Source organism: Lottia gigantea (genome assembly GCF_000327385.1).
Source record: "Lottia gigantea unplaced genomic scaffold LOTGIsca_76, whole genome shotgun sequence".
NCBI lineage: Eukaryota > Metazoa > Mollusca > Gastropoda > Lottiidae > Lottia > Lottia gigantea.
Genome location: NW_008710536.1, coordinates 440,104 through 465,151, shown reverse-complemented (window position 1 = coordinate 465,151; position 25,048 = coordinate 440,104). Strand labels below are relative to the sequence as shown.

Below are 25,048 nucleotides of genomic sequence, written 5' to 3'. Positions count from 1 at the left end.
CGATGACTATCCCTTTAATAGATTGGAATCCGGATTGTTTTCGTCCACAATATTACAGTAGTATTCTCATCACACAGATCGACGGCAACTGAAGCTTCAAGACAAAGAGAACGAGACACGTATGTATCTATGTACTTCTTGTATATTATATTATTTTTTTCAGTTCGGACAATGTGTATGATATAAGCTATTCTTTGTCTTTATATAGTCGATGTGTTCAAAAGTTTTTATTAATTTAGAAATGGGTTTATTGCGTTGCTATTTTTAGTGCACGCTAGATTTGGCCTATTTTATTTTAATACTGTAGATGTATTTTATCTACTATAATATAGTACACTATGTGTATGTACACCGTGAATGGTTTATATTAAGTGGGTTCTATCTTTTCTATAATACTTTACTGCTTCATATCTCCCAAATTTAGCAAAGGTATATCACATCTAATAAACATTTACAGCGTTGCTAACGAAATAAGCATACCTCATTCAATGTGGTCAGTGGGCTAGCGGTCACTTTATAAGGCCTTTTTATTATTTCAATGATAATTTGTTTCTTAAAGGGACAGATTCGCCATCATGAGGGGTTGATTTGAGTCTTGAATATTAAGATTATACTAGAAGCACTAGAAATGTACGAAAATCGCACAATTCCTTCAAAAGTATATCTTACTAGGAAAATCTTTCCCTATTTCTTTAAATGTCTTTTCTCTAGTGTCTCAAGAAAAGACGAGTTGTCATTTTAAATAATAGTAATTCTGGTCACACATGGATTTGAAGGCACAAATTTTAAGGCACACTATTAATGATTGGCTTAGCTAAAAAAAAATCCCGTTTCTGAGACCAGGGTAGGATTGCGGGATCTGTCCCTTTAAATTTACTTCAAGAGACTTTGCTGTTCAAAATACCATGAAGTACAAAATTGAGAGGCAAAGAAGAACTTCCCTGCAGCTTCTGTTTCAAAAATCTGCCCTAAATCAAAAACACTTTATATCCACAACTGAATAGAAATCATCATTTCGTGTTAGTGTAATTGTATTTTTTTTTTTTCAGTATAAAGTGTAAAATGATTTGGTGCGGCTACAAGGATGTTGTAAACCAACTGAATTTCGTGTGGACCACGTTAATCTTGGCGCTATCCGCACTTTTTATCGGCTACTTGCGATATTTTCATCTCCAATCATTGATAACATGTTGGACACCGGCCCATTTCGGTGACATTGAAAATGCCTATGTGCATCAAACATGTTGGGAAAGAGACACTGCTTACGCGCTACAACTGAATGAGCCACTTCCGGTTGATTTAGAAGATTATGGCAATTCTAGACCGGTTGTACATACCTGGATACCAATTCTTCTTATTTATTTGATTATTGGTTTCAAGATACCGGAAGCCATCAAAGTCCTGCTCGATCTTTGCACGGGATCTCAACCCAAGTCATTGGTTGCTTCAACAGATTCATGGGAAGGGAGATGTGCAAGTTTGGCTGAATGTGGTCGAGATATCGTACAAAGAAATGGAATAGTCAAGACCTTGTCGTTTTTCTTGGTGAAGATATTCATTCTCATCAACCTGGTAGCCCAGTTCAGTTTCATTCGAATCTTTTTTCGTGATCAAATGATGAGCAACAATGTCACTGTTAATGTTTTACCCAAATATCTTCTGTGTGATTTCAAAATTCGACAAATACAAAACGTAGGAGATTATGTGGTCCAGTGCGAGTTTCCAGTAAACACTTTGTACGAAGTCTTTTTCAGACTATTTGGTTATTGGGTTCTTGGTGTTGGATTGTTGGCCGGTGCTATATTCCTGTTCCAGATTGGTACATTAATGGTTCCATTGTTTGTTGCCATCAGATTCCGTGGAATTATTCCTGAAAAGGAGTTGAAATTGAGAGGTTTTTCTGTTGATGATGCGTTGTTATTTTTAGAAGAGGTAAAAGATGAATTTGGAGTCGCCATGGCCAGAAGCGTTGCTTCAAAGATGTGGCAAAATCCAAAGACGGTTCGTAATGGTGAACATCAGGATCCGATGAACGAATACAATTCTGGTGATGCAAGTGTTTACCCTTTGTTAGATAGACCTCCTGCAACTGACAAGCATACAGAAAACGCATAAATCGATCGAAAACAACACAATTGTAATGAAATTGGCTGGAGTACAAGGTGCTGTCAAGAGGTTTTCTAGAATTTTCATATGTATCATTCGACTAATATCTGACGATCTTTGCGACCTATAGTTTTGGCGGAATTGCATGACTCACGGCTGTCAGACTGAAGTTCGGTACTTGATGGTGAATTTTTGATACACATAAAGGTTTGAAAAAAAAAACTTATGAACTACATTTAATGTGCGAATAGATGAGGTGCGTTTTCCGCATACGTCAGGGGTTCATTTAAGAAACGACCCAGAAAACAATATTGACCTTATTGCAAATTGCGTAGTGTATTTAAAGGGACAGATGCGCCACGGAATTTTTTTAGCCAAGCCACAGCTCACTGCGAAATTAGAGCCTTCAAATCCATGTGTGTTAAGAATTATCCGCTTTTGAATGTTAAAATGACGACTCGTCAAGATAAGATATTCTGTGATATACAGAAAAGACATTTATATAAATAGTGAGTAAAATTCCCAGTTTGAAGTATTTTTCGTACATTTCGTACTTCTGAAGACTATTTTCATATATTCAAATCTAAAATCAAGCCCCCAAAATGTAACTGCCCCTTTAAAATCTCTGGCAAGCCAAGACACGACTTCAGCTTCTCAGGATTCTTATCTTTATGACTTATTTACCCTTACCATAACATGTTTTGTAACTTTCATATTATTATTGTGAACTAGTTGTAGTTTGTAAATAAAAGAGTATTAAAAAGTAAGTAAGTAAATATGACGTGGAAAAATAGATTTGATTTCAACTTCTGATTTTCCATCAGACATCTAACACCTCCTTTTTGTCGGGATTGGGTTTCCTCGAACGTAGCTAGAGTTCGGGCAGAGGGATTTAAATATCCGTAGAGGCAGAGTTCGGGATAGGTGTTTCGGACAACCTGCGATGTTGGACGATGAATCGACTGAACACGAAACATTACTAGGTTGTCCACGACAACGAAACTTGACTCCCGCCTGTTCGACACTGCCACATCATCAATTTTCAACGCCATGCATGCCATCGAATAAATATTTCAGAAACATCACATCGTTCTTCATCGCATCTCATCGCATTCCAAACAGGCTGTAGGAAGAGGTTGGGGGGTATTTAAATAAGTTTTAAGTGTAATCAAATTTAATCCGCATTAGTCAGATTACGGCAGATCTAGTCACGCATTGCTACAGACAGAAGTTTACTAATAGCTGATATGAACGATGTTCACATACTTTAAAGGGACAGATGCACCATACACTATTTCTATATATGTATTACATGGTTTAGAAGGGTCAAATTTCGACGGTATAAGCTGTGAACACTATTGCTGATTTTATCATGGAGCATGAACTTGACCGTCTGAAAGCTGGCTTCAGAATAACAGCCAAACGATGATTGAATATGAAGATGTCGTCTCCCATTTGGTTGGTTTGTAATGTTTTATTTTTGTGATATTATGTATTATGTAAATGTATATAAATACTGTATAATTTAATTATAAAGGTAGTGTTTTATAGTCAATAGCCCTATAGTTGGGTTGTTCCCGGGCTGTTTTCACTTTGCTGGCAGATTATACGGATTAATCAAGTGTAATTAATTAAGTTTTAGACAAGAAAGTTAGATCTCTGAAACGAAATTTCTATAGAATATCAACCATGTTATTTGTTACGACATAGCTGTTTCAGTACCAACGTCCAACCAGCAGAAGCGTATCTGTCTGATGGGGGAAGGGGAGCAAATTGAGAGGTCTTTGTGTGTTAAAGCGAGGACAAACTTAATTTTTATGCCATGTTAGTACCGATTTGTTCAAATCTAGTTCTTTAGTCAAATATTCACACATTCAATTCCGTGAATAACAAAAAAAAAAAAAAAAAACGCAATATAGGTTAAAATTTATATTTATTATACGAGACATGTAAAAGTGAAACAGAAACATTATATAATATGTATATCTTCACAATAATAAAATATTTTCACTGTTAAATTATTGCTAATATATCAATTGTAGAGTCACATAGAAATATTAAAACAGAATGAATGGAAAAATACAATAATAAAATATTTTCACAGTAAAAATAGTGCTCAATACATCAATTGTAGAGTCACATAGACATATTAAAACAGAAAGAATGAAAAATACAATAATAAAATATTTTTACTGTTAAAATAGTGCTCAATACATCAACTGTAGAGTCACATAGAAATATTAAAACAGAATGAATGAAAAATACAATAATAAAATATTTTTACTGTTAGAATAGTGCTCAATACATCAATTGTAGAGTCACATAGAAATATACAGAATGAATGAAAAATACAATAATAAAATATTTTCACAGTAAAAATAGTGCTCAATACATCAATTGTAGAGTCACATAGACATATTAAAACAGAGTGAATGAAAAATACAATAATAAAATATTTTTACTGTTAGAATAGTGCTCAATACATCAATTGTAGAGTCACATAGAAATATTAAAACAGAATGAATGAAAAATACAATAATAAAATATTTTTACTGTTAGAATAGTGCTCAATACATCAATTGTAGAGTCACATAGAAATATTAAAACAGAATGAATGAAAAATACAATAATAAAATATTTTTACTGTTAGAATAGTGCTCAATACATCAATTGTAGAGTCACATAGAAATATACAGAATGAATGAAAAATACAATAATAAAATATTTTCACAGTAAAAATAGTGCTCAATACATCAATTGTAGAGTCACATAGACATATTAAAACAGAATGAATGAAAAATACAATAATAAAATATTTTTACTGTTAGAATAGTGCTCAATACATCAATTGTAGAGTCACATAGAAATATTAAAACAGAATGAATGAAAAATACAATAATAAAATATTTTTACTGTTAGAATAGTGCTCAATACATCTATTGTAGAGTCACATAGAAATATTAAAACAGAATGAATGAAAAATAAAATAATAAAATATTTTCACAGTAAAAATAGTGCTCAATACATCTATTGTAGAGTCACATAGAAATATTAAAACAGAATGAATGAAAAATACAATAATAAAATATTTTTACTGTTAGAATAGTGCTCAATACATCTATTGTAGAGTCACATAGAAATATTAAAACAGAATGAATGAAAAATACAATAATAAAATATTTTTACTGTTAAAATAGTGCTCAATACATCTATTGTAGAGTCACATAGAAATATTAAAACAGAATGAATGAAAATACAATAATAAAATATTTTCAGTGTTAAAATAGTGCTCAATACATCAATTGTAGAGTCACATAGAAATATTAAAACAGAATGAATGGAAAAATACAATAATAAAATATTTTTACTGTTAGAATAGTGCTCAATACATCAATTGTAGAGTCACATAGAAATATTAAAACAGAATGAATGAAAAATACAATAATAAAATATTTTTACTGTTAGAATAGTGCTCAATACATCAATTGTAGAGTCACATAGAAATATTAAAACAGAATGAATGAAAAATACAATAATAAAATATTTTTACTGTTAGAATAGTGCTCAATACATCTATTGTAGAGTCACATAGAAATATTAAAACAGAATGAATGAAAAATACAATAATAAAATATTTTCACAGTAAAAATAGTGCTCAATACATCTATTGTAGAGTCACATAGAAATATTAAAACAGAATGAATGAAAAATACAATAATAAAATATTTTTACTGTTAAAATAGTGCTCAATACATCTATTGTAGAGTCACATAGAAATATTAAAACAGAATGAATGAAAAATACAATAATAAAATATTTTCAGTGTTAAAATAGTGCTCAATACATCAATTGTAGAGCGATATCTTAACACAAGTTCAGATAATGCAAAAAGTCAACACATGCCAAGCGATCTTTCAAGAGTATGCTAGTCATTTTAATTTTCTCCTCCTTTTAAACATAAAGCAAAAGTGTCATACCATTATAACTAATATCCCTATTCCCCTCTCTTATGATACAAAGGAATACGCTCACTTAATAGAATATGGACATAGAAATTCAATATTTTTGTTATCTTAAGATTATCACTTCCAGGTTGTTATTAATACCTTAATATATTAATGTTCATAGCGGTGACCAGTCTGAAATACCTTGTAGAGGAACCTGGCGTTGGAATCTGAAAAGATGTCTGGGTAGCTGAAATTGAACTCTCTCAACTCGGTGAGATAATATTTAGATATCTATTTATACTGTGCATAAAGCAAATTAAACAATTTCTGTCTTCTCCTGATTAGTATTGTCTAACAATGGAGATATACTGGAGTCTGCAGCACCACTCTCTGTAGTGGTCATTGGTATTTCCTGGAAACCATCACCACTAACTAATATAGGTTGCTCTGATCCTTGCATAGGCTGTTCTTTTACCGACTTAAAAGAATCCCACATCTTTGAAGCAACGCTTCTGGCCATGGATACTCCAAATTCATCTTTTACCTCTTCTAAAAATAACAACGCATCATCAATAGAAAAACCTCTCAATTTCAATTCCTTTTCAGGAATAATTCCACGAAATCTGATGCCAACAATCGGAGGAATCATTAAGGTACCAATCTGGAACAAGATGATGGCAGCGGTGAATAAACCGATTCCAAGAATCCAGAAACTGTAAATCCTGAAAAACTCTCGATAAAGATGGTTTACAGGCATTTGGCATTGAACAGTAAAACTTTGAATACGTGATTGTTGCCTTATCTGAAAATCACAAAAGATAATTTTTGGGAACATCACGTGTTGAACCTCGACGGTAACATCATCATCTTCAAAGATACTTACAGAGTCTCTGAAATAGGACCGAACGAAAATAAACTGAATCAGAAGATTGGCAAGTATCAATATCTTCACCAAGAAAAACGACAAGGTCTTGACTATTCCATTTATTTGTACGATATCTCGACCACATTCAGCCAAACTTGCACATCTCCCTTCCCATGAATCTGTAGTAGCAACCAATGATTTGGGTTTCGATCCTGTACAAAGATCGAGCAGGACTTTGATGACTTCTGGTATCTTGAAACCGATAATTAAAAGGACTGCGATGACAGGAATAAAGGAATGGTAGGTTGTAATCTGATGCTGTTTCCCACCATGAGGTACGGAAGGTTCATAAGGTAAATAAGAAGTGTTTTGGTTCCAACATGCCTGTAATGCGTACATTGAATGACTGTTCATGAATTGTGCAGGCGTCCAACAGCTGATCAATGAGGGTAGGAATAAAATCCGCAATGTACCAACCAAGAAGGCAAACACTAGCAATATCAAGGAGCTCCATAGGAAACTCAATCTTTCAGCAACATCAAAAGACGAATAAAAAGCCATCCTGGACCTGAAAAATAATGAATTCGAATATTTAACGCATAGAGGCTTCATAAAATTAGGTATTGAGTCTAAATCCTGTTAAAAATATAATATGTTTTTTTCGTAAATTTTAATATTCTGAAGTAAATATTGCCTTTTCAAGTAATTCCGCCATTACAAAAAGGTGGGAGGGGGTAATTTGAGTCTTGAATATATGAAGTATTAGAAATGTACGAAAATCGCATAATATTTTCACTTGGATTTGAAGGCTCGAATTTCGACTGTTATTTGTGAACACTATAACTGATTCCCGTTTCGGTAACTAAAGTATGAATGGTGAAAAAAAAGTGGCGCGTCTGTCCCTATAATGTATTCAATCATAAGCCTGTAAATAAGTGCATACGATCAAATGCATGTTTTGTCGAATTTTCTACGTTTTACGTTTATAGGTCATGACAGGAGCGTATCTTGAAAATGCCTTAAGGGGTGGGGGTTTGAGATAGCCTGTGATGAATTTTGAGTATTTGGATGGCTTAAAATCACTTCAAAATGAGATGACCCTCCCTTAATACGACACCGATGAGAAAATAAGATCATATCAAATTTGTTTAAATTACAGGTCAAAAAGTTGGTTTCATTGTTTCTGCGGGCTACTCAACTCGACATCCATGAGCTGGAGAATTACTGCTTCAAATCAAACCAGTATAATTTTGCAAATATGCCAACCAATCAAAAACACTCTTAATGTTCAATCTTATATTTTCCAAAAACATCATGACGTATTCGATAAATCTTGTATTGAAATACAGCATCTAAATTGATTGAAAAAATGTATGACCTAGAATATGTGTTGCATAACAATATTGTCCAATCATGGTTGTACCACCCACAGAAAAACAAGAGAAACATCAAGACCTGCATTTTGATCGGATTGGATTACATTATAGAACAATTCGTCACTCGCATCTTTGACCTTTCAGGGAAAAATGGGGCCCTGGAGATTTCATTTTGATTAATGTAACCTTATAGTGACTTTACCACATTATTATCAGACTTACTTGGAATGCTTGCCAGTTGTTTGACATTTAAACTCATATTTATCAGAAATGTTAGATTTAATAAGTTTATACCCAAATAATTATCAAATGACTCATTTTACTTTAGTCTGATGTATTTATTATTGATGTTATTAATCTGGTGCGTGTCGACTCAAATATTATCATAGCCTTACATAGCCATACATAGCCAGCTTTTCGGACTATCGCCTCTTTCCATCTGATCGATTTGAAGAATTATGGGGTGTAAAATTGCGGTAAAGCTATATTTGTACGAAAGCACAGGCAGGGGATTATTCTTTTTGTGAAAACATCCCAATGATCAGTAGGTAATGCAATGCAATGTGCTATGTCTAAAAACTATAGTCGAAATCCTTTTGTTTTTAGGTGAAGAACAATTTACAGCAGTCTCTGTCTGGCTAGGCTTAATCCTAAAACTTCTTATTTCGTCACATTCGAACGACTTGATGAATTTTCCTATTCAGTCTCCAGAGACTGGTATAAATACAGTTTAAAAGTTTACAGAACCCGTATCTATACGCTTCATTAAATGATCAGTATTCACATAAGAGAACTCAAAACTTATGTGCATGTGCTTTCGTAACTGTCATAAGTACAAAGTTATATAACGTTTACGCCCTAACCTCACATGGAAATGTTCAAATGCAAGGAATTGAAATAATAAAATTTGAATAAAAGCCTACCCCTGAGAATTCTGTCCTTTCAGTCTGTAACAGGCTATGTGTAATCATGAGGTCTGAGGTTAGAATAGAACTAAATGTTAAAATAATTATTAACAATCAAATTTATAGACCAATTACAGGCCTTATACATTATACTTCTTATACAGAAAACTTTTAATTCTGTGTGTAACTTTCTGAGAAGTCCGAATTCTTAAATTGAAATAATTTCCTATAGTTCCTTATTCTCAAAATAAAAACATTTTCAAACAATTCCTAAAAATCAAAATAAAAGCATTTTCTTAAAAAAAAGAAATGATTTTGTTCCGTAATCTCTAAATGAAATACTTTTCTGAAAATTCCTTATTCTCAAAATAAATTTTGGAAAGACGAATTCTCAAAATGAAATTATTTCTTAAAATTCTTAATGCTCACGAAATATTTTCTGAAAATTCCTTATTCTCTAAATGAAATGATTTTCTGAAAATTCCTTATTCTCGAAGACGGATTATTCTGAAAATGAAATTATTTCTTAAAATACCTAAAGATCACGAAATATTTTCTGAAAATTCCTTATTCTCAAAGACGAATTCTCAAAATGAAACATGTAACTGTCGATAGAGATCAATATCAGGTAACATTTCAAAATTGAAATCCTTTTGATTAAGTTAGTTGGCTAGCGTGCAATAACGATATAATCCTAGTAATAATTGTACTGGGTGACTTTTTCTGCAATGTTGTGGCTATTAAAGTCTTATCAGTTCGTAAAACAAATATTTACACGATCCTTCAATCATTATCTATGACTGCGCAGCAACAATTAATCAGAGGAAGGGACCAGGATAATCATGACTATCTTGAGAGATGGCCGAATTGACGTAAACGGTCGAAATGACTCATTAAAATACATTTGAAAAGATCAGTTATACTGGAAAAGCGGGACTACTTAATTCATCTATTGAGATTCTTCCGAAAAATTAACCCGGTTGTAAACAACATTGCGAAATCGGCTTGCGAAAGCCTTACAACATTTTATTTCTCAAAATTTTGCAGGATGGGTAACATACACACAGTTGGACCTAACAAGGCACTCGTAATTTCTGGTAATTATTCCTTTGTTTCTTCTATCGATGTCTGTTTTATGCAAATCATCCAAATTCTGTGCACTTTTACTAGTTTTAGCTTGGCTTGGATCAAATGTCATGATAAATAAAGGACATTCCTTGCATAGTTATCTATTTTCTGAATAACTCTGGCTGTAAGCTGTCACAAATAAAGTTTATTGAATCAATGTTGTACTGCTAAGCAAGCTAGCCTGTGATTCCTCAATTACTTGTTCTGTTCAACCATTGCTGGTGTGATAGTGACCTAGATAGTAAGCTACTGTATTATTAGTAATAGTATAAGTAATTAGGCTATTACTGTGGTAGTAGTAGAACTAAAAGTAAAAAGAGAGCTGGGGTGTAGCTTTACAATGTGATGTTTATCCTAGATCTTAAAGTTATTGCTTAGAGAAACCAAGAAGGCTTAATAACATGCCTGAATGACCTTTAGCCTCATATCCTTACAGTATCTGGGCATTTGACCATGTCCTTATTGAGGGTCAATTAGACTAGATTGTACTGTACAGTCATTAATTAGCCATCATAGAAATGTTGGTGATTATTAAATATTGTGAAAATGATAAAGAAAAATATGACTGACACACTAATTTTTTTTTGGATTTTAACTGAAGAACTAAAAATGCCAAATGTAGCTGGATAATTTAAATGCTTTCTGTAAGCTTAATTGGTGTTTGATATCTTTTTAGGTGGTTGTTGTGGAGGACAAGGTAGAAAATATATTATAGGAGGATGGGGTTGGGCATGGTGGTTAGTTACAGACACACAGTCGTAAGTATACAGACAATAAACAAAGTAGAGTTTCAGCATCAGGGACGAGAGGTTCAAAGAATTCATGTAGAAAGAGAAGATGTGTTATTGTGTTACTAGTGCCCCCCTTGCACAATATCAAGAGGTATGGACATATGAAATTTGACACTAGAGCTTACACCATGTTGCAAAGATATTTAATATAAAACTGTTTTTTTGTAGCATTTCATTAGAAGTAATGACCTTGAACCCAGTGTCAGAACACGTAGAAACATCAGAGGGTGTACCAGTTACAGTGACAGGGGTCTGTCAAGTTAAAATCATGAGAGAACCTGATATACTCAAAACTGCTTGTGAACAGTTTCTGGGTAAAAGTCCACATCACATTGAAGCTGTCATATTACAGACATTAGAAGGTCATCTTCGAGCTATTTTAGGTAAGCATCTTATTTGATTGTATGCAGACTGGTTTAGTTTAGCAAAGGTATTTGTGCCCATCTGCGTCCTATTCAAAACATACAAACAGAAATGGACAGAATAAGTCCTCATGATTAAGTTGAAATTTCTATTTATTTCACCCAACAATGAACTGTTGTTCAATGTTTTTGTTTCAAATTGGAGCCAAGTGTCCAAAATTGTCTGTGATGGACTATATTTTGATAGCTTTGTGAACCTTATAATCTCCCTTGAATGGAATTGTTGTAATTTTTATGAATAGCAGTATAATACATGTAATGGCTCATCAGTTTGTCTCCACTGGCCCAATCTGGTGCACAAAAGTAGGATATTAAACTCTATTTCATTTTAAATTGAGTAATCAGTAATATGCCTGTAAGAATATTGGTGATGTTTCTAAATGCCATGCAGAGCCTATTATTAAGCTTTATCAATTACTTAAAGGAATTAAAAGAGGTTTTCTAAATTTTGTGTCTGTATCAGGGTCACTGACAGAATCAGTCAGCACCATTTCAATTTTCAATCACAAGTTCCTGCAATTCTACTAAAACTAAATGTTTGATGACGTCACTAATTGCTAAGGCCATATGTGATAAACCATACTTGGCAATTAGGGATGTCATCTAACACTTAGTTTTAGTAAAATTGCAGGAACCACAGACTGGAAAGGTGCAAATTGGTGATATCAGTGTCCCTGATACACATACAAAATTCAGAAAACCTCTTTACAATTAAATTGAAAACTTGCTTCTAGAACAAAGAACTTTCTCAGGAGATGGGCCTTTTTATAGCACAAAAATGTGCATGTAAAAAATGCCAACTTTTTTCTTCAGGTACATTAAGTGTAGAAGCTATTTATCAAGATCGAGATCAATTTGCCCAGTTAGTCAGAGAAGTAGCTTCTCCTGATGTTGGTAAAATGGGTATAGAAATTCTCAGTTTCACTATTAAAGATATCTTTGATGATGTAGAATATTTGTCATCATTGGGTCGAGCACAGACAGCTAATGTGAAACGTGATGCTGATATTGGTGTAGCTGAAGCCAACAGAGATGCTGGAATCAGGGTAAGTAACTCTTACAAGCAACTACAGGTTTCAGATTCTATTGAGGTATATAAATAGCCTTACCATTAATTTAAAGGGGGTTGGACACTTGTTTGCTTACATGATAGCCCAAGATATACTTTCAGATAGTAAACCCGGCTTCTCCCTGTCAATGATACAGGTCAGAGATGCTGACATTGAAAAAGTGTCTAGCTTCTTTAATTATAAACCAAAGCCATGAGATGTACAGGCTGTGTGAAGTTGAAGATCCCTCATCAAATGGAAATTGAGAAAGAACAGGCTAATGAAGAAGGCTAGGCATAATACCTCCTTGCACAGAGCTTTACTCGTCACTCATTATCATTTGCCTAATCAATTGCAGAAAAGACAGACACGAAACACTATTAGAATAGATTTCATTTGATTCAAACATTCTTGATGTGAAATTTTCAAGGGAGTCTTTGCCCTTTCTATCAATATAGCATTAAGATATTTCATTGTATCACATTCCATTAAGCACAGCATACTATAAAGATACATTATTCAGTGAAACATAGTGAAAAAAGAAAAACAATACAAATGTTTATATACTATAAAGATTTTTCAATGTCATGAACTTATAATTGACATAGATCAGTATAAAACATGAACAAGTAGTTTTGAAGCGGTATTTCAAAGAAACGCAGTTAATTGCTTATGTACATTAGTAAAACAAATTTCATATATGTTGAAAGACATGATATTATGGTAGATTGCCATGTGTTTTGCAATATATAACCAGTATTGTGCAATAGAGTTAACAGATTTCCACATTTCATATTATATCAGTTAATTTATTGAGTCAATGAATTGAAGCTTGTGTATAACATATTTTTATAAAAAGGGTGTTTACAAACAATTTAAGACTTAAAGAGGTTTTCTAATCTTTTATCTGTATTGGACACCAATTAGCACCATTCCAATTTTCAGTAAAGTATCTGTGGTACCTGCAATTCCACAAAGGCTAAGCACTATCACAAAGGACCTTATATCATGTATCCTTTTTTTCCCCCATTGTTATTGCCCTTTAAGACATAATGCAGTAAGCTTATAGAGAATTGTACACAAGACAGTAAGCTTATAGAGAATTGTACACATAATACAGTGTAAGCTTATAGAGAATTGTACACATAATACAGTAAGCTTATAGAGAATTGCACACATAATACAGTAAACTTATAGAGAATTGTACATATAATACAGTAAGCTTATAGAGAATTTCACACATAATACAGTAAGCTTATAAAGAAATTTACATATAATACAGTAAGCTTATAGAGAACTGTACACATAATACAGTAAGCTTAAAGAGAATTGTACACATAATACAGTAAGCTTTTAGAGAACTGTACACATAAAACAGTAAGCTTAAAGAGAATTGCACACATAATACAGTAAGCTTATAGAGAATTGTATACATAATAATTGTACACATAATACAGTTAGCTTATTGTACACATAATACAGTAAGCTTATAGAGAATTGCACACATAATACAGTAAGCTTATAGAGAATTGCAAACTTAACACAGTAAGCTTATAAAGAAATTTACATAATAATACTGTAAGCTATAGACAACTGTACACATAATACAGTGTAAGCTTATAGAGAATTGTACACATAATACAGTGTAAGCTTATAGAAAATTGTATACATAATACAGTAAGCTTATAGAGAATTGTACACATAATACAGTAAGCTTATAGAGAATTGTATACATAATACAGTAAGCTTATAGAGAATTGCAAACATAATACAGTAAGCTTATAGAGAATTGTACACATAATACAGTGTAAGCTTATAGAGAATTGTACACATAATACAGTGTAAGCTTATAGAAAATTGTATACATAATACAGTAAGCTTATAGAGAATTGTACACATAATACAGTAAGCTTATAGAGAATTGTATACATAATACAGTAAGCTTATAGAGAATTGCACACATAATACAGTAAGCTTATAGAGAATTGTACACATAATACAGTGTAAGCTTATAGAGAATTGTACACATAATACAGTAAGCTTATAGAGAATTGTACACATAATACAGTGTAAGCTTATAGAGAATTTTACACAATAATTACATCACATTATATAACTTTAACCTATATATATATATATATGATATATTATGTATGATATATTATAATCAATCTTGCCTTTAGTTATTTTGTAATAATCAGGTTATTTATCATACACATTGTAATAGTATATTAACCTTGCCCTTAGGTATGACAAACAAAGCACCAGAACTTGTTTGTTAAAGGGTTATAGTCATCTAAAATTGTATTTACCTGTTTTAGTTTTAACCAGCCATACATCTTTTTGGAAGGGGAAGGTAACTTGACTTCAGATGCACACAATGTGTAGCCCTCTGATAAGCACAGTCAAGAGTCAAATGAAGCACATGTCAGCCCCCTTCCTAGGGCTGGGCGATATAACGGTATAGCGATAAATACTGGTATTGCAATTTATATTGTTAATAATATCGCCTGATTAAAAAATACCGAATATGGTCAAATTTTTGTCCAGATAAGATCATCTACACAAGTTTAACAAGTAACTTAATGTTTGAAACAGATATTTTTTTTATAATGTTAAAGACTGAGGTGTTACAGATATTCATTGTTTTATGTTACATTTATAATTTCTAGATCATCATTTTGTTTCAAAGACCAATAAAAATCTACTTACAAAATATTGTGATATATTAATGTTAAATATCGTGATATTATAACCTGAATTAATATTTCCCTTACCCTTTCCCCGGTTTTCATGATCTTCCTCAAGCCCTTAAAAATTTTTATCTCTATCCTTAGGTAAAGCAAATATTTATATTATTGATAATTTGTGTCAATTTTGGTTACTTATGAATATTTGACATTGCAGGAAGCTGAATGTGAGAAGAGTCGATTGGATACTAAATATGAAGCTGATACAAGAGTTGCTGATGCTGCTAGAGCTTTCCAGATGCAGAAAGCCTCTTTTGATACAGAAGTTAACACAAAGGTACATGAAAACACATTATTTTACAGACATAAAGATCTGTTTGCCACAGCAGTACTAAAAGAACAAGTATCCTTACTATAAATCTCTTTAAATTACAATGGAGAACAATGATAAATGATAAAAAAACGATTTTAAACTGATTTTAAATTTAGTTTTGCTATCCAATCAGATTACTCTCTGATAGATAAGACATCTGCATTTGACTTTTCCCAAAATTTGTTCTTGAATATCAATCTCACTGTACCAATGTACTATTTATTTCTAGAAAGCTGAAGCTGAATTGGCCTATGAGCTTCAAGCAGCTAAGGAAAGGCAAAGAATTCGAGCTGAGGAAATAGAAATTGAAGTCGTGGAAAGAAGAAAACAAATTGATGTTGAAGAAAAGGAAATTTTAAGAAAAGAAAAAGAGCTGATTGCTATAGTTAAAAGACCTGCCGAAGCACAAGCTTATAAAATGGGAATGATCGCTGAAGGTCAAAGGTAATTTAAGCCAAAAAAAAAAGGAAAAATTATTTTATGTCAAAAGTGAATTGTGTAATTGTAATGTAATTGATTACACTTTAAAGCAATTAATCCCAAGCCTGTGCTGTAATTAATTTCATGATACAACAATAGCTTAGGGAATTATGTAAATGTAATATTATGCAATTTGTGATATATGTCATGTGTTGGAATCTTCCTCAAAGTAAGGAAAATTCTGATGCCACGACCAGTGCTTCAGAGAGTCAACTAAGTGTTGGCTTCACGATTTATGATTTAGTAGAATTGCAAGAACCACAGACATCTGATTGAAACTTGAAATGGTTCAAATTGGTCTTATCAGTGTTCCGAAAACACATACAAAATTTAGAAAACCTCTTTACAATCTCTTCTGTCTGCTTTATAATCCAAAATGGATTAAAGTGACTGTCTGAAGGTATATTTTAATTGTATTTAAAAGTCAGAAAAAAAGCTAATGTTGAAAAAATCAGACTTTTTTTTAAACCAACTACCAATTCTTAAAACACGAATTAGTTTCTCATTTCACACATTCATAGAAAAAGCTTAATTTATCTTCAAAATTATTAACAAAAAAAGTATATTGTTGAATAGTAGAAGAAAGAGTTAAGTCAAAATTCTTGTTTTTATAAAGGCGGCACACAATCCCATTTAAGGTGCACTCACATCATTGTGATTACCAGCCGGGTATGGTTGTGAATAATGAAAGTGACCATGAGATCCGAACACAACTCACAACTCAGTAGAATGAGAGTTGTGCTGGACTCTTATAACTGCTGTTATTTTTCACAACAATATTCAACTGGAGATCGCTATGGTGTGAGGGCCACAAAATTATGATTCAAGTACTAATGAATTGAATTTTCTGTACAGAACGCAGGTTATTGAATCAGCTCGAGCTGAAGCTGAAAAAACAAGATTGATTGGTGCAGCTGAAGCTGCTGCTATTGAAGCTGTTGGTAAAGCTGAAGCTGAGAGAATGAGATTGAAAGCAGCTGCTTACAAACAATATGGCGAAGCTGCTATGTTACAACAAGTCTTAGAAACCTTACCCAAGGTAAAGCTTTAGTTATTATATATGAAATCAGTATATGATATTGAATGCTTGTTCAGGTAGAGCTGTGTTAGATCTTGAAAAGAATTTATACAATGTTCAGGGTCTATGTTGTTTTATTTTAATCACTCTAAGTGTTCAAAGGGTAAGCAAAATTGAAATGCAGCTATAAATCTGCCAGCATTCTTGGCAAAAAAGTTGGACCGTATTCTTATCATGAGGTTAGAGCTCTGGTTCTTTTTTGACGTTATTTGCTTATTTTCGTCAAAGTCAGTTTGTGACAGTGCATGACCTCCAAAAGTAATTTTACTTCAGTTTTGAGAATGTTCAAGCTGATGACTTGAAATTTTAATAAAAGATAGCTTTGGATTATCCACCACTAAAATAGTCAAGTTTTTGTGAAATTGGCGTTTTAAAGACCATTAAAAATTTTTGTCTTTTCCCTACCAGGTGGCAGCTGAAGTAGCTGCACCATTAGCTAAGACAAATGAGATAGTATTAGTAGGTGATGATAGAACTACATCAGAAGTTAATAAACTAGTTAGTCAACTACCACCAGCAGTACAAGCTTTAACTGGTGTCGATTTATCTAAGGTATGTAATTAGCATCTTAAAGGGGGGTTGTCAAAAAAGAAATTTTCTAGCTTTTTATGATGTGTATCTGGGCCATTATGGCTGTTAATTGCCATTTCATTCTAATTCTGTATCAGATGTCTGAAGATCCTTAAAATATAATAATGCTAAAACTTATATAAAGTTTAAAACAATTCTTATGGATAACAATTACTAACTTTATTTGACCGACATTTCTTAATCCTTTGTTTTTTAAGTTGTTTTTTCTTTACCTATATACTTGTTAAAGATGGATTACCTTATTTTCATTTATGAAATTAAGAATGCTAATACTTATATGAATAGAAAGTAGGGGTGTTCTAATGACTTGGAAAAATACAAGTTTGTCTCACATAATTAATTCATAAGAAGAGAATTACCAGTAGAATTCGAATGAGTGACCGATCAAGAAAAAGGCAAAAAGTCTTTCTTTTTTTATCCAGACTGTACATTCATTGACATTTATGATTGGTTAAAACTTTTAATTATATGCAATAAGAACATAATGATATAATTAATAATACATGATAATTCATAAGAAATAACAATTAATCAAATAGTTTGCTTAATTTGACACTAAATATAAGGAATTGCTTGATAAAGACCGGAGAACGCTGGTTTAAACATCGCTAAAATAAAGTTAGTAATTGTAACCCATAAGACTTGTTTCATTATTTCCAACACCTTTACTAAATGCTATTAAAAGATTCTATATAAAGTTACATTGTAAAAGCTGCTAATGAAGCTGTTTTTGATTAAATGACTAAAACAGTAATCTATGTTGTATATTAATAAGCTTATTTTTCCCTTTGATCTTTCTTCAAAAATTTCTATCATTAGCTACATAATGTAACATGTCCTAATAGCCAACTAAGAAGCTTAATTTCATTGATTTTTGTTTTTTTAGGTTTTGACCAAAATTCCCGGAGCTCAATAAAGAAAACCATTAAGATCTAACGTGTTCATGATATTATAGTAGTATTTTAAACAACATTGCATGATTGTTTTTATCAATATTTGTTCTTCATTCATCATTTTAGTCATTTTTTTAAACTATTTTAGTTATGAATAGAATTGAGGTTTTGCTCTTTGGAAAGAAACCAATTCAGATTTTCACTTGTACAGATATTGTTGTACAAGTATATTTGTCTTAGTAGTATTTTTATATTGCTCAAAAGCACATAAAATTTTGATAATTTTCATGAAAATTTGAAATCAATTTGATGAGTAATTTTGAAAATTTGAAATCAAGATTGATAACTTTCATGAAAATTTGAAATCAAGATTGATAACTTTCATGAAAATTTGAAATCAAGATTGATAACTTTCATGAAAATTTGAAATCAAATTGATGACTTTCATGAAAATCAATTTTTCCTTTAATCCTATGAATTAGCTTTAAACTGGTAATTGTTAGGAAGACATTCCTGAAAGTAATCTAATTTTCTGTTTGACCAATCATACGGCTGGAACAGACCACATATTTTCACAGAAGGTTGCTTTTTTCAAGAATACAAGAATTTCATATTTAGGAAACAATATTTGCATGCGTTACTCAATGATGGAACAAATTGACATCCACCACATCAATGGTTTGTACTAACATTAGCTGGCATTGAAATCCAATATTTGACATCATTGACATCTCGCTCCTCACTTGAAATATCAAATATGCTGTAAATATATGCTTGTAATTTAAGATGTCAAATGTCAAGAATTTCAATGAGCAAAGAAAGGATAAGAAAACAGAATTGATTATGTTTTGAAATAATTAAACCTGAAATATTTTCCATTGTTTTATAATGTAGCATGCATTAATGTCATTAACCATATAGTGCAGTTTTATTGATTTGTATTCTTTAAGAGATAATATTATTAATGTACCTTGAACTTGTATTTCCATATGTCACATAACACTCCCATTAAACTTGATAAACCCAATATCAGGTTTATTATGTAGTATTCGATACCTTTAGGACATTGGAAGTTTTCTTAATTCCCATTTTCCATGAGGTAACGAATACATTATTACTATGTTATTTTTTACTTAGAAGTATATGCATTGTATACATATATGTTTTACCAGCTGATTGAGCTGAGGATGAAAAAAAAGGCAAAAAAATAAACTTTTGCATACAGACCATATTGGTCAGGAGTTTTGATTGACTTTTTTTTTACCAGTCAGACATTTTCATCGATGAAAAGGTTATTGTCTTGCCACACCTTGGTTCGTGGCTTTGTATCCCATTTGTACAATGTCATCAAAGTTTGGATTTCGACTGACATTGAATGACACCTGATGTACAAACCTTACTATGTGATTTCTGGATGCATAAACAGACATGTCTGGCAAATAGAGTCTTATCGACAGCCCTGATCAGTATGTTTTTATTGAATTTTAGGTAAACTTTTTTACCAGCTATCAACACAAGTACTTATACTTGATCTCTTAAGCCTGTATCTGATTGAAACACTGTATTATTTCTATATCATATACATGTATATCTGTAAATGTTTACCATACCTCTTCAAGGTCAGTACAATGTTAATGACCAGATTAACCTGGCCATGTTTGTCAGAAGTCACTAATAAGATGAGACTAGATTAACAATGGAACTCTTCAATACTGAAGGAAGGAATGCCATCAAAGTATTGTTATAGCAGAGTTCATAAGAGGGATAACTGGCAAAATCTCTGAGCAACTTTCAACAAATTCTGTCAACTAGTTTCATCCTGGAGAATCAAATCAATCACTACATTTAGTACCCCCTTAAATCAGAAATTTATATGGTAGACCCAAACTGGTTAAAAAAATAGACTTTGAAAAACACCTTGTACTTTTTATTAGTTTTAATTCCATCTGATCAAAATTAGACCAAACATTTGTTCTGTTTTTCTGTTATGATCTAACAACAGCCCTCTAAAATATTCTTTAAATTAACCTTTTGACCAAACCTAATGACACCACTTCACAATTGTTAAGAGGTTTTCTAACTTTTTAATGTGTATTGTGGACACTTATAGCATCAATTTGCATCTCTGTGGTTCCTGCAATTCCATTAAAACTTTATGTTTGAAGACATCAGTAATTGCGAAAGCATATTTCACTGTGAAACACTTATATTGCAGGAACCACAGACGTATGATTGAAAATAGGAATATTGCAAATTGATGCTATCAGTGTCCCCGATACACATAGATATTTTAGAAAACCTATTGGACTTCTGTAGCCAGAAGTATCATATAGTGAGATTATAACAGAAATTGTCTCATTTTGGCTTCAAGTTAAAATTTCTCAGTAGTTTTAACAGTATTTGACACATTGGCAATTGGCATTATTCCAATTTTCATTCAGATGTCTGTGGTTCCTGCAATTCCACATAAACTAAACTGATGAGGTCACTAATTGAGAAAAGCATAAACAATTAGAAAAGCTATTTATAATCCTTTTAATGAGGATGGTCTTAGTTTTAATAACTAATGCATTTTACTCATATGTTATCATATAATAACCCCTTGTATTCTTGTTGTATATTTATATCATGTCAAATCAGTATTGTAACTTATTATTTGTCAAATCTTTTTGAGAAAAAAAATTGTTTAATTCAATAAAACTGGTTTGTATCTTGAAAGGAACACACTCTGCAATCATTTGAACCCAATTATTTTTTTTTTTTAATGTGACCATAATAATTGTAAAACAATTTATGACCCAAAATTGTTATCTTTAAATATTTGGTAATGCTTAGCTGCAATAATTTACATTTAGTTCTTTGCTATTAAAGTTTTAATAAGAATTCTTTCTTTTATATTTAAAATTATTTAATTTCCAATGATTGTAGATATTGAAATGACAAGTGCCACCGTCTGACCACAATTGTCTAGTGGACACGACGGAGGCCACAGTTTTTGTTCAATTTGGTATGTTTGAATTTGGCCACGTTTCGACAAATATTGACAGAGTTACACCCCTTTACAAATACAAACACATAGCTGGTGAACACGATAGAGTTCAGAATTTTATAAAATTTAGTGTGTAAGCTAATATCTACAAGATTTTGGGTACGTTTCGACAAATCGTATCTGAGTTACATAAACATTTTTTAAAAAAAAACGCTGGTTCATGACAAACTCACACAAAAGCTGGAAATCCGTTTTATGTTTTATAGTAATCGACATAATTAAAATCTACATTTACGTCCATTCTGTTATTGGAGAATATAATATTGGTGTAATAAGATGAATTTTAGAATTCAATCGGTCCACCTTGAAACTTCCGCTAACGAAATGTGACATTATCACAGTTTTAGAGGAGTTTTTATAAAACGTTTGGTCACTATGAAGGGGTCGAACGGGGGACTACAGATTCCCATAATCATAAAATAGCATTGCAAGCTTTTATTGTGTCAGAATCATAATCTTACTAATGGCTTTAAATTATGGACTTGACACACATTTATTACCAAAGTGGTTTCAGCTTCACAGAAACTACAAAGAACCGCCGAATGTATTGAGATCTACCAACAACAAAAAAACAGTCTAAATGCGGTATTTATTTCATTAAGAAACGAAACTTTCTTAATCTGTGACTGTTTAAAAATCATTCCGTGGAAACATTCACTTGAGGATGGAGAATGTTAATAATACCACCGCAATCAGGCTGCTGGACTTGGTGGCGCTGTTGACTCGACGGTCATTATTCTTAATATCGTACCATTCTACAAGAAACAGCAACGAATTGTTACCACGTTGGTGCTGATTGTGATTCTTTACCTTATTTGTTATCTTCCGTCTGCGGTCGTTCTACTAAAGATGTTGGACGTCAAATTTATCCAGATTTATAAGAATGGCATCGTATTTATATACCGCAAATTGTGCGGCCAATCCAATAGTGATTATAAGATTGGAAGCTTGTAGTTTATTGGTGTAGTACAATCCCGGGAACTAAGGCACCCTTCACTTCGTCTCTGATAAAATTCAGAACACTCTGAACTTCAAAATAAATCCTCATGTACATATATAGACATACACACAACGTAGTAGGAGAAATAGGGAGTAATCTACTGACATCATTTCCAACCACGCATTTGATGGAGTGCGGGTTCAGCACGGTTAGTAATGTAGGCTATGCCTGAAAAGTGAAATAGACGCCATGCACCGCAGAGCTATTGAGCTTTTGGCGTGCAACGGTATGCTGGACTGTCATAAGTTGGAGGTCGTTGAGATCAGCGGTGAATTCAGACTAATTTAAACAGTGATTTTATGCTAACTATGTGCGGTGTGGTAGTTTCTACCGGGTTTGCATGTTGTCCACCAATCCGATGGGATATCCTATTCTACCGATATTTATACGCCAACATTTTAAACCGTCTGTCGGTTTGTTGGTCGGTCGGTCTAGAAGGCACAATTCTTGACGGATTTTGACGAAACTTGGCGTAATGTAATGTAATGTAATCACCCAAAATGAACCCTAACGAAAATAAGAAAATCGGAAAATATTATTGTCCATGTTCTTAAAAACGCGTTCAAGTTTTAGCCTGTAAACACTCTAAAAGGCCCAATTCTTGACAGATTGAAACTTGTAATATTATTCAGTATCGCCTCAAAAATGTATATGTCTGAAGGTTGAATATTAATTCATACAGTGAAGTAACCTAATTTCGTGGAAACCTATTATTCGTGGATTTCCGGAAAGGATTAATAATTTACATGAGCGACCTTGCGCGACCTCCGCATTAGTTTGTTTTAATAAACATGGTGTTTCTCTACAATATCGGCTAGTAGAATGAATTCAGTAGTTGCAAGCAAGGTAAAATGTATTAATGTATACTTTGGCAAATACAAAATGGCGGATTTCAGTTATTACCAAACGTCACCATTATTTATCGGCCGAATTTCCTTATAATCCCTAGCCGTGATCGGAATTCCAAGTGTCGTCTGCTAGAATGTAGTCCAACGAATGAAGTAACGTGATCAACTAGCGGATTCCGTGTCAGCAGAAAATTTCTATGGAACACAAAGTGGGCCATATTCTTATGTTGTTTCAGTGACTTTTAGCAATAAATCACGCTACGTATCTTATTTTGTCAGTCACTATTTTTTTTTTAAATCGTGGTTCTTTGAAGGAATTGTCACTAGTTATAATGAATTGATATTAAAGATAAATACTAAGAGAAGTTAATTATATCACCCGGTATCCATACATGTTTTTCTAGACTTATTTATAGATAAAACATTGTACACGAAAATAGGTGATGCATTCTGCCGCCGTTCCCGAGTTGGTTGCTCATGAAATATGGGTCAAAGTGAAGGATTCATTAAGAAAATCGAAATAAACCAATTTCTATTATTTTGTAGAATATCTGAGGAAACATCTAAGAAATTCGGTGTTGAATCCTTATATAAACGAAAATAGGTTACACCACTGTACTGGTAATTTCTACTGTAGGCTATCATTTAATCAAAGCTTCCAGTGGGCGTATATTACCTTGCCTGCCAAGCTATCTTTTTCGTAACATTTTTACGGGACCTACCTTTTTCAATTGTCTGTTTAATATTGTAAATTAATAAAATATCAATTATTGTTACTTGTCTTAATTACCCATGGTATAACGTATCTCATTACATAATATCATCATAGTTTGATTATTTGAACCCCCAGTTTCCAAAATAAATATCTAAAGAAACAGATTCGCTGATTTGGGTCTTGAATATCATGAAAGTACCTTAAATGTACGAAAATCGCATAACTTCAAAAATCACAAAAAACTAGGAATTTAACTTTTTATTTCTGTAAATATATTTTTTTTAGTCTATTTAGGCCTATAACAGAGTATCAAAAAAGAATGAGTCGTCATAATAACTATTCAATTCTTTTGAAAGCTCAAATTTCGACGGTGAGCTATGATTAGCTGGTTAGATTAAAAATTCCAATTCCTGAAACTATGGTATGATAACAAACTTGTCCCTTAAAACTGACTTGAAACGAACGAGTTGGTGTACCGCAGGGTTCTGTGCTTGTTCTACTATTATTTCTAATCTACGTGAATGCAACTGTATTCGACATGCAATACAATAGATGTAGATCTGCAACAGGAACTGGTGGTTCTTGGTAATTATGATTAATTGGCTTTGAATAAATACGGCGTTTGATCCATAAAGTTATTTTCTTCAAAACACAAATTATATCACAAACAGTAAAAACTAAATAGGCAGAGGCCTATGCATCGAAGTAAATATCAAATAACAAAAGCAAACTGATGAGAAGC

At 32.4% G+C, this 25,048-nt stretch overlaps 3 protein-coding genes across 3 annotated transcripts; 2 read left to right on the top strand and 1 right to left on the bottom strand.

The window, feature by feature from the left end:
* Positions 1–65: 65 nt before the first annotated feature.
* LOTGIDRAFT_236164 (hypothetical protein) lies at positions 66–2,871 on the top strand. The gene is made up of 2 exons (XM_009066398.1): positions 66–119; positions 1,050–2,871. Exon 2 carries the CDS (start codon positions 1,063–1,065, stop codon positions 2,113–2,115), a length of 1,053 nt encoding a protein of 350 aa, XP_009064646.1. The 5' UTR covers positions 66–119; positions 1,050–1,062; the 3' UTR covers positions 2,116–2,871.
* Positions 2,872–6,369: 3,498 nt separating this feature from the next.
* Positions 6,370–8,379, bottom strand: LOTGIDRAFT_168516 (hypothetical protein; the record flags this gene model as incomplete). Its single annotated transcript, XM_009066397.1, has 2 exons — positions 6,370–7,486; positions 8,342–8,379. 2 exons carry the CDS (start codon positions 8,377–8,379, stop codon positions 6,370–6,372), a joined length of 1,155 nt encoding a protein of 384 aa, XP_009064645.1.
* A 1,796-nt stretch (positions 8,380–10,175) lies between these two features.
* On the top strand, positions 10,176–21,575 carry LOTGIDRAFT_204708 (hypothetical protein). Its single transcript, XM_009066396.1, has 9 exons — positions 10,176–10,296; positions 11,004–11,085; positions 11,287–11,501; positions 12,354–12,586; positions 15,497–15,616; positions 15,882–16,096; positions 16,988–17,171; positions 17,619–17,762; positions 18,688–21,575. The coding sequence occupies exons 1-9, from the start codon at positions 10,248–10,250 to the stop codon at positions 18,715–18,717; spliced, it is 1,272 nt and encodes a 423-aa protein (XP_009064644.1). The 5' UTR covers positions 10,176–10,247; the 3' UTR covers positions 18,718–21,575.
* The last annotated feature ends 3,473 nt before the right edge of the window (positions 21,576–25,048 follow it).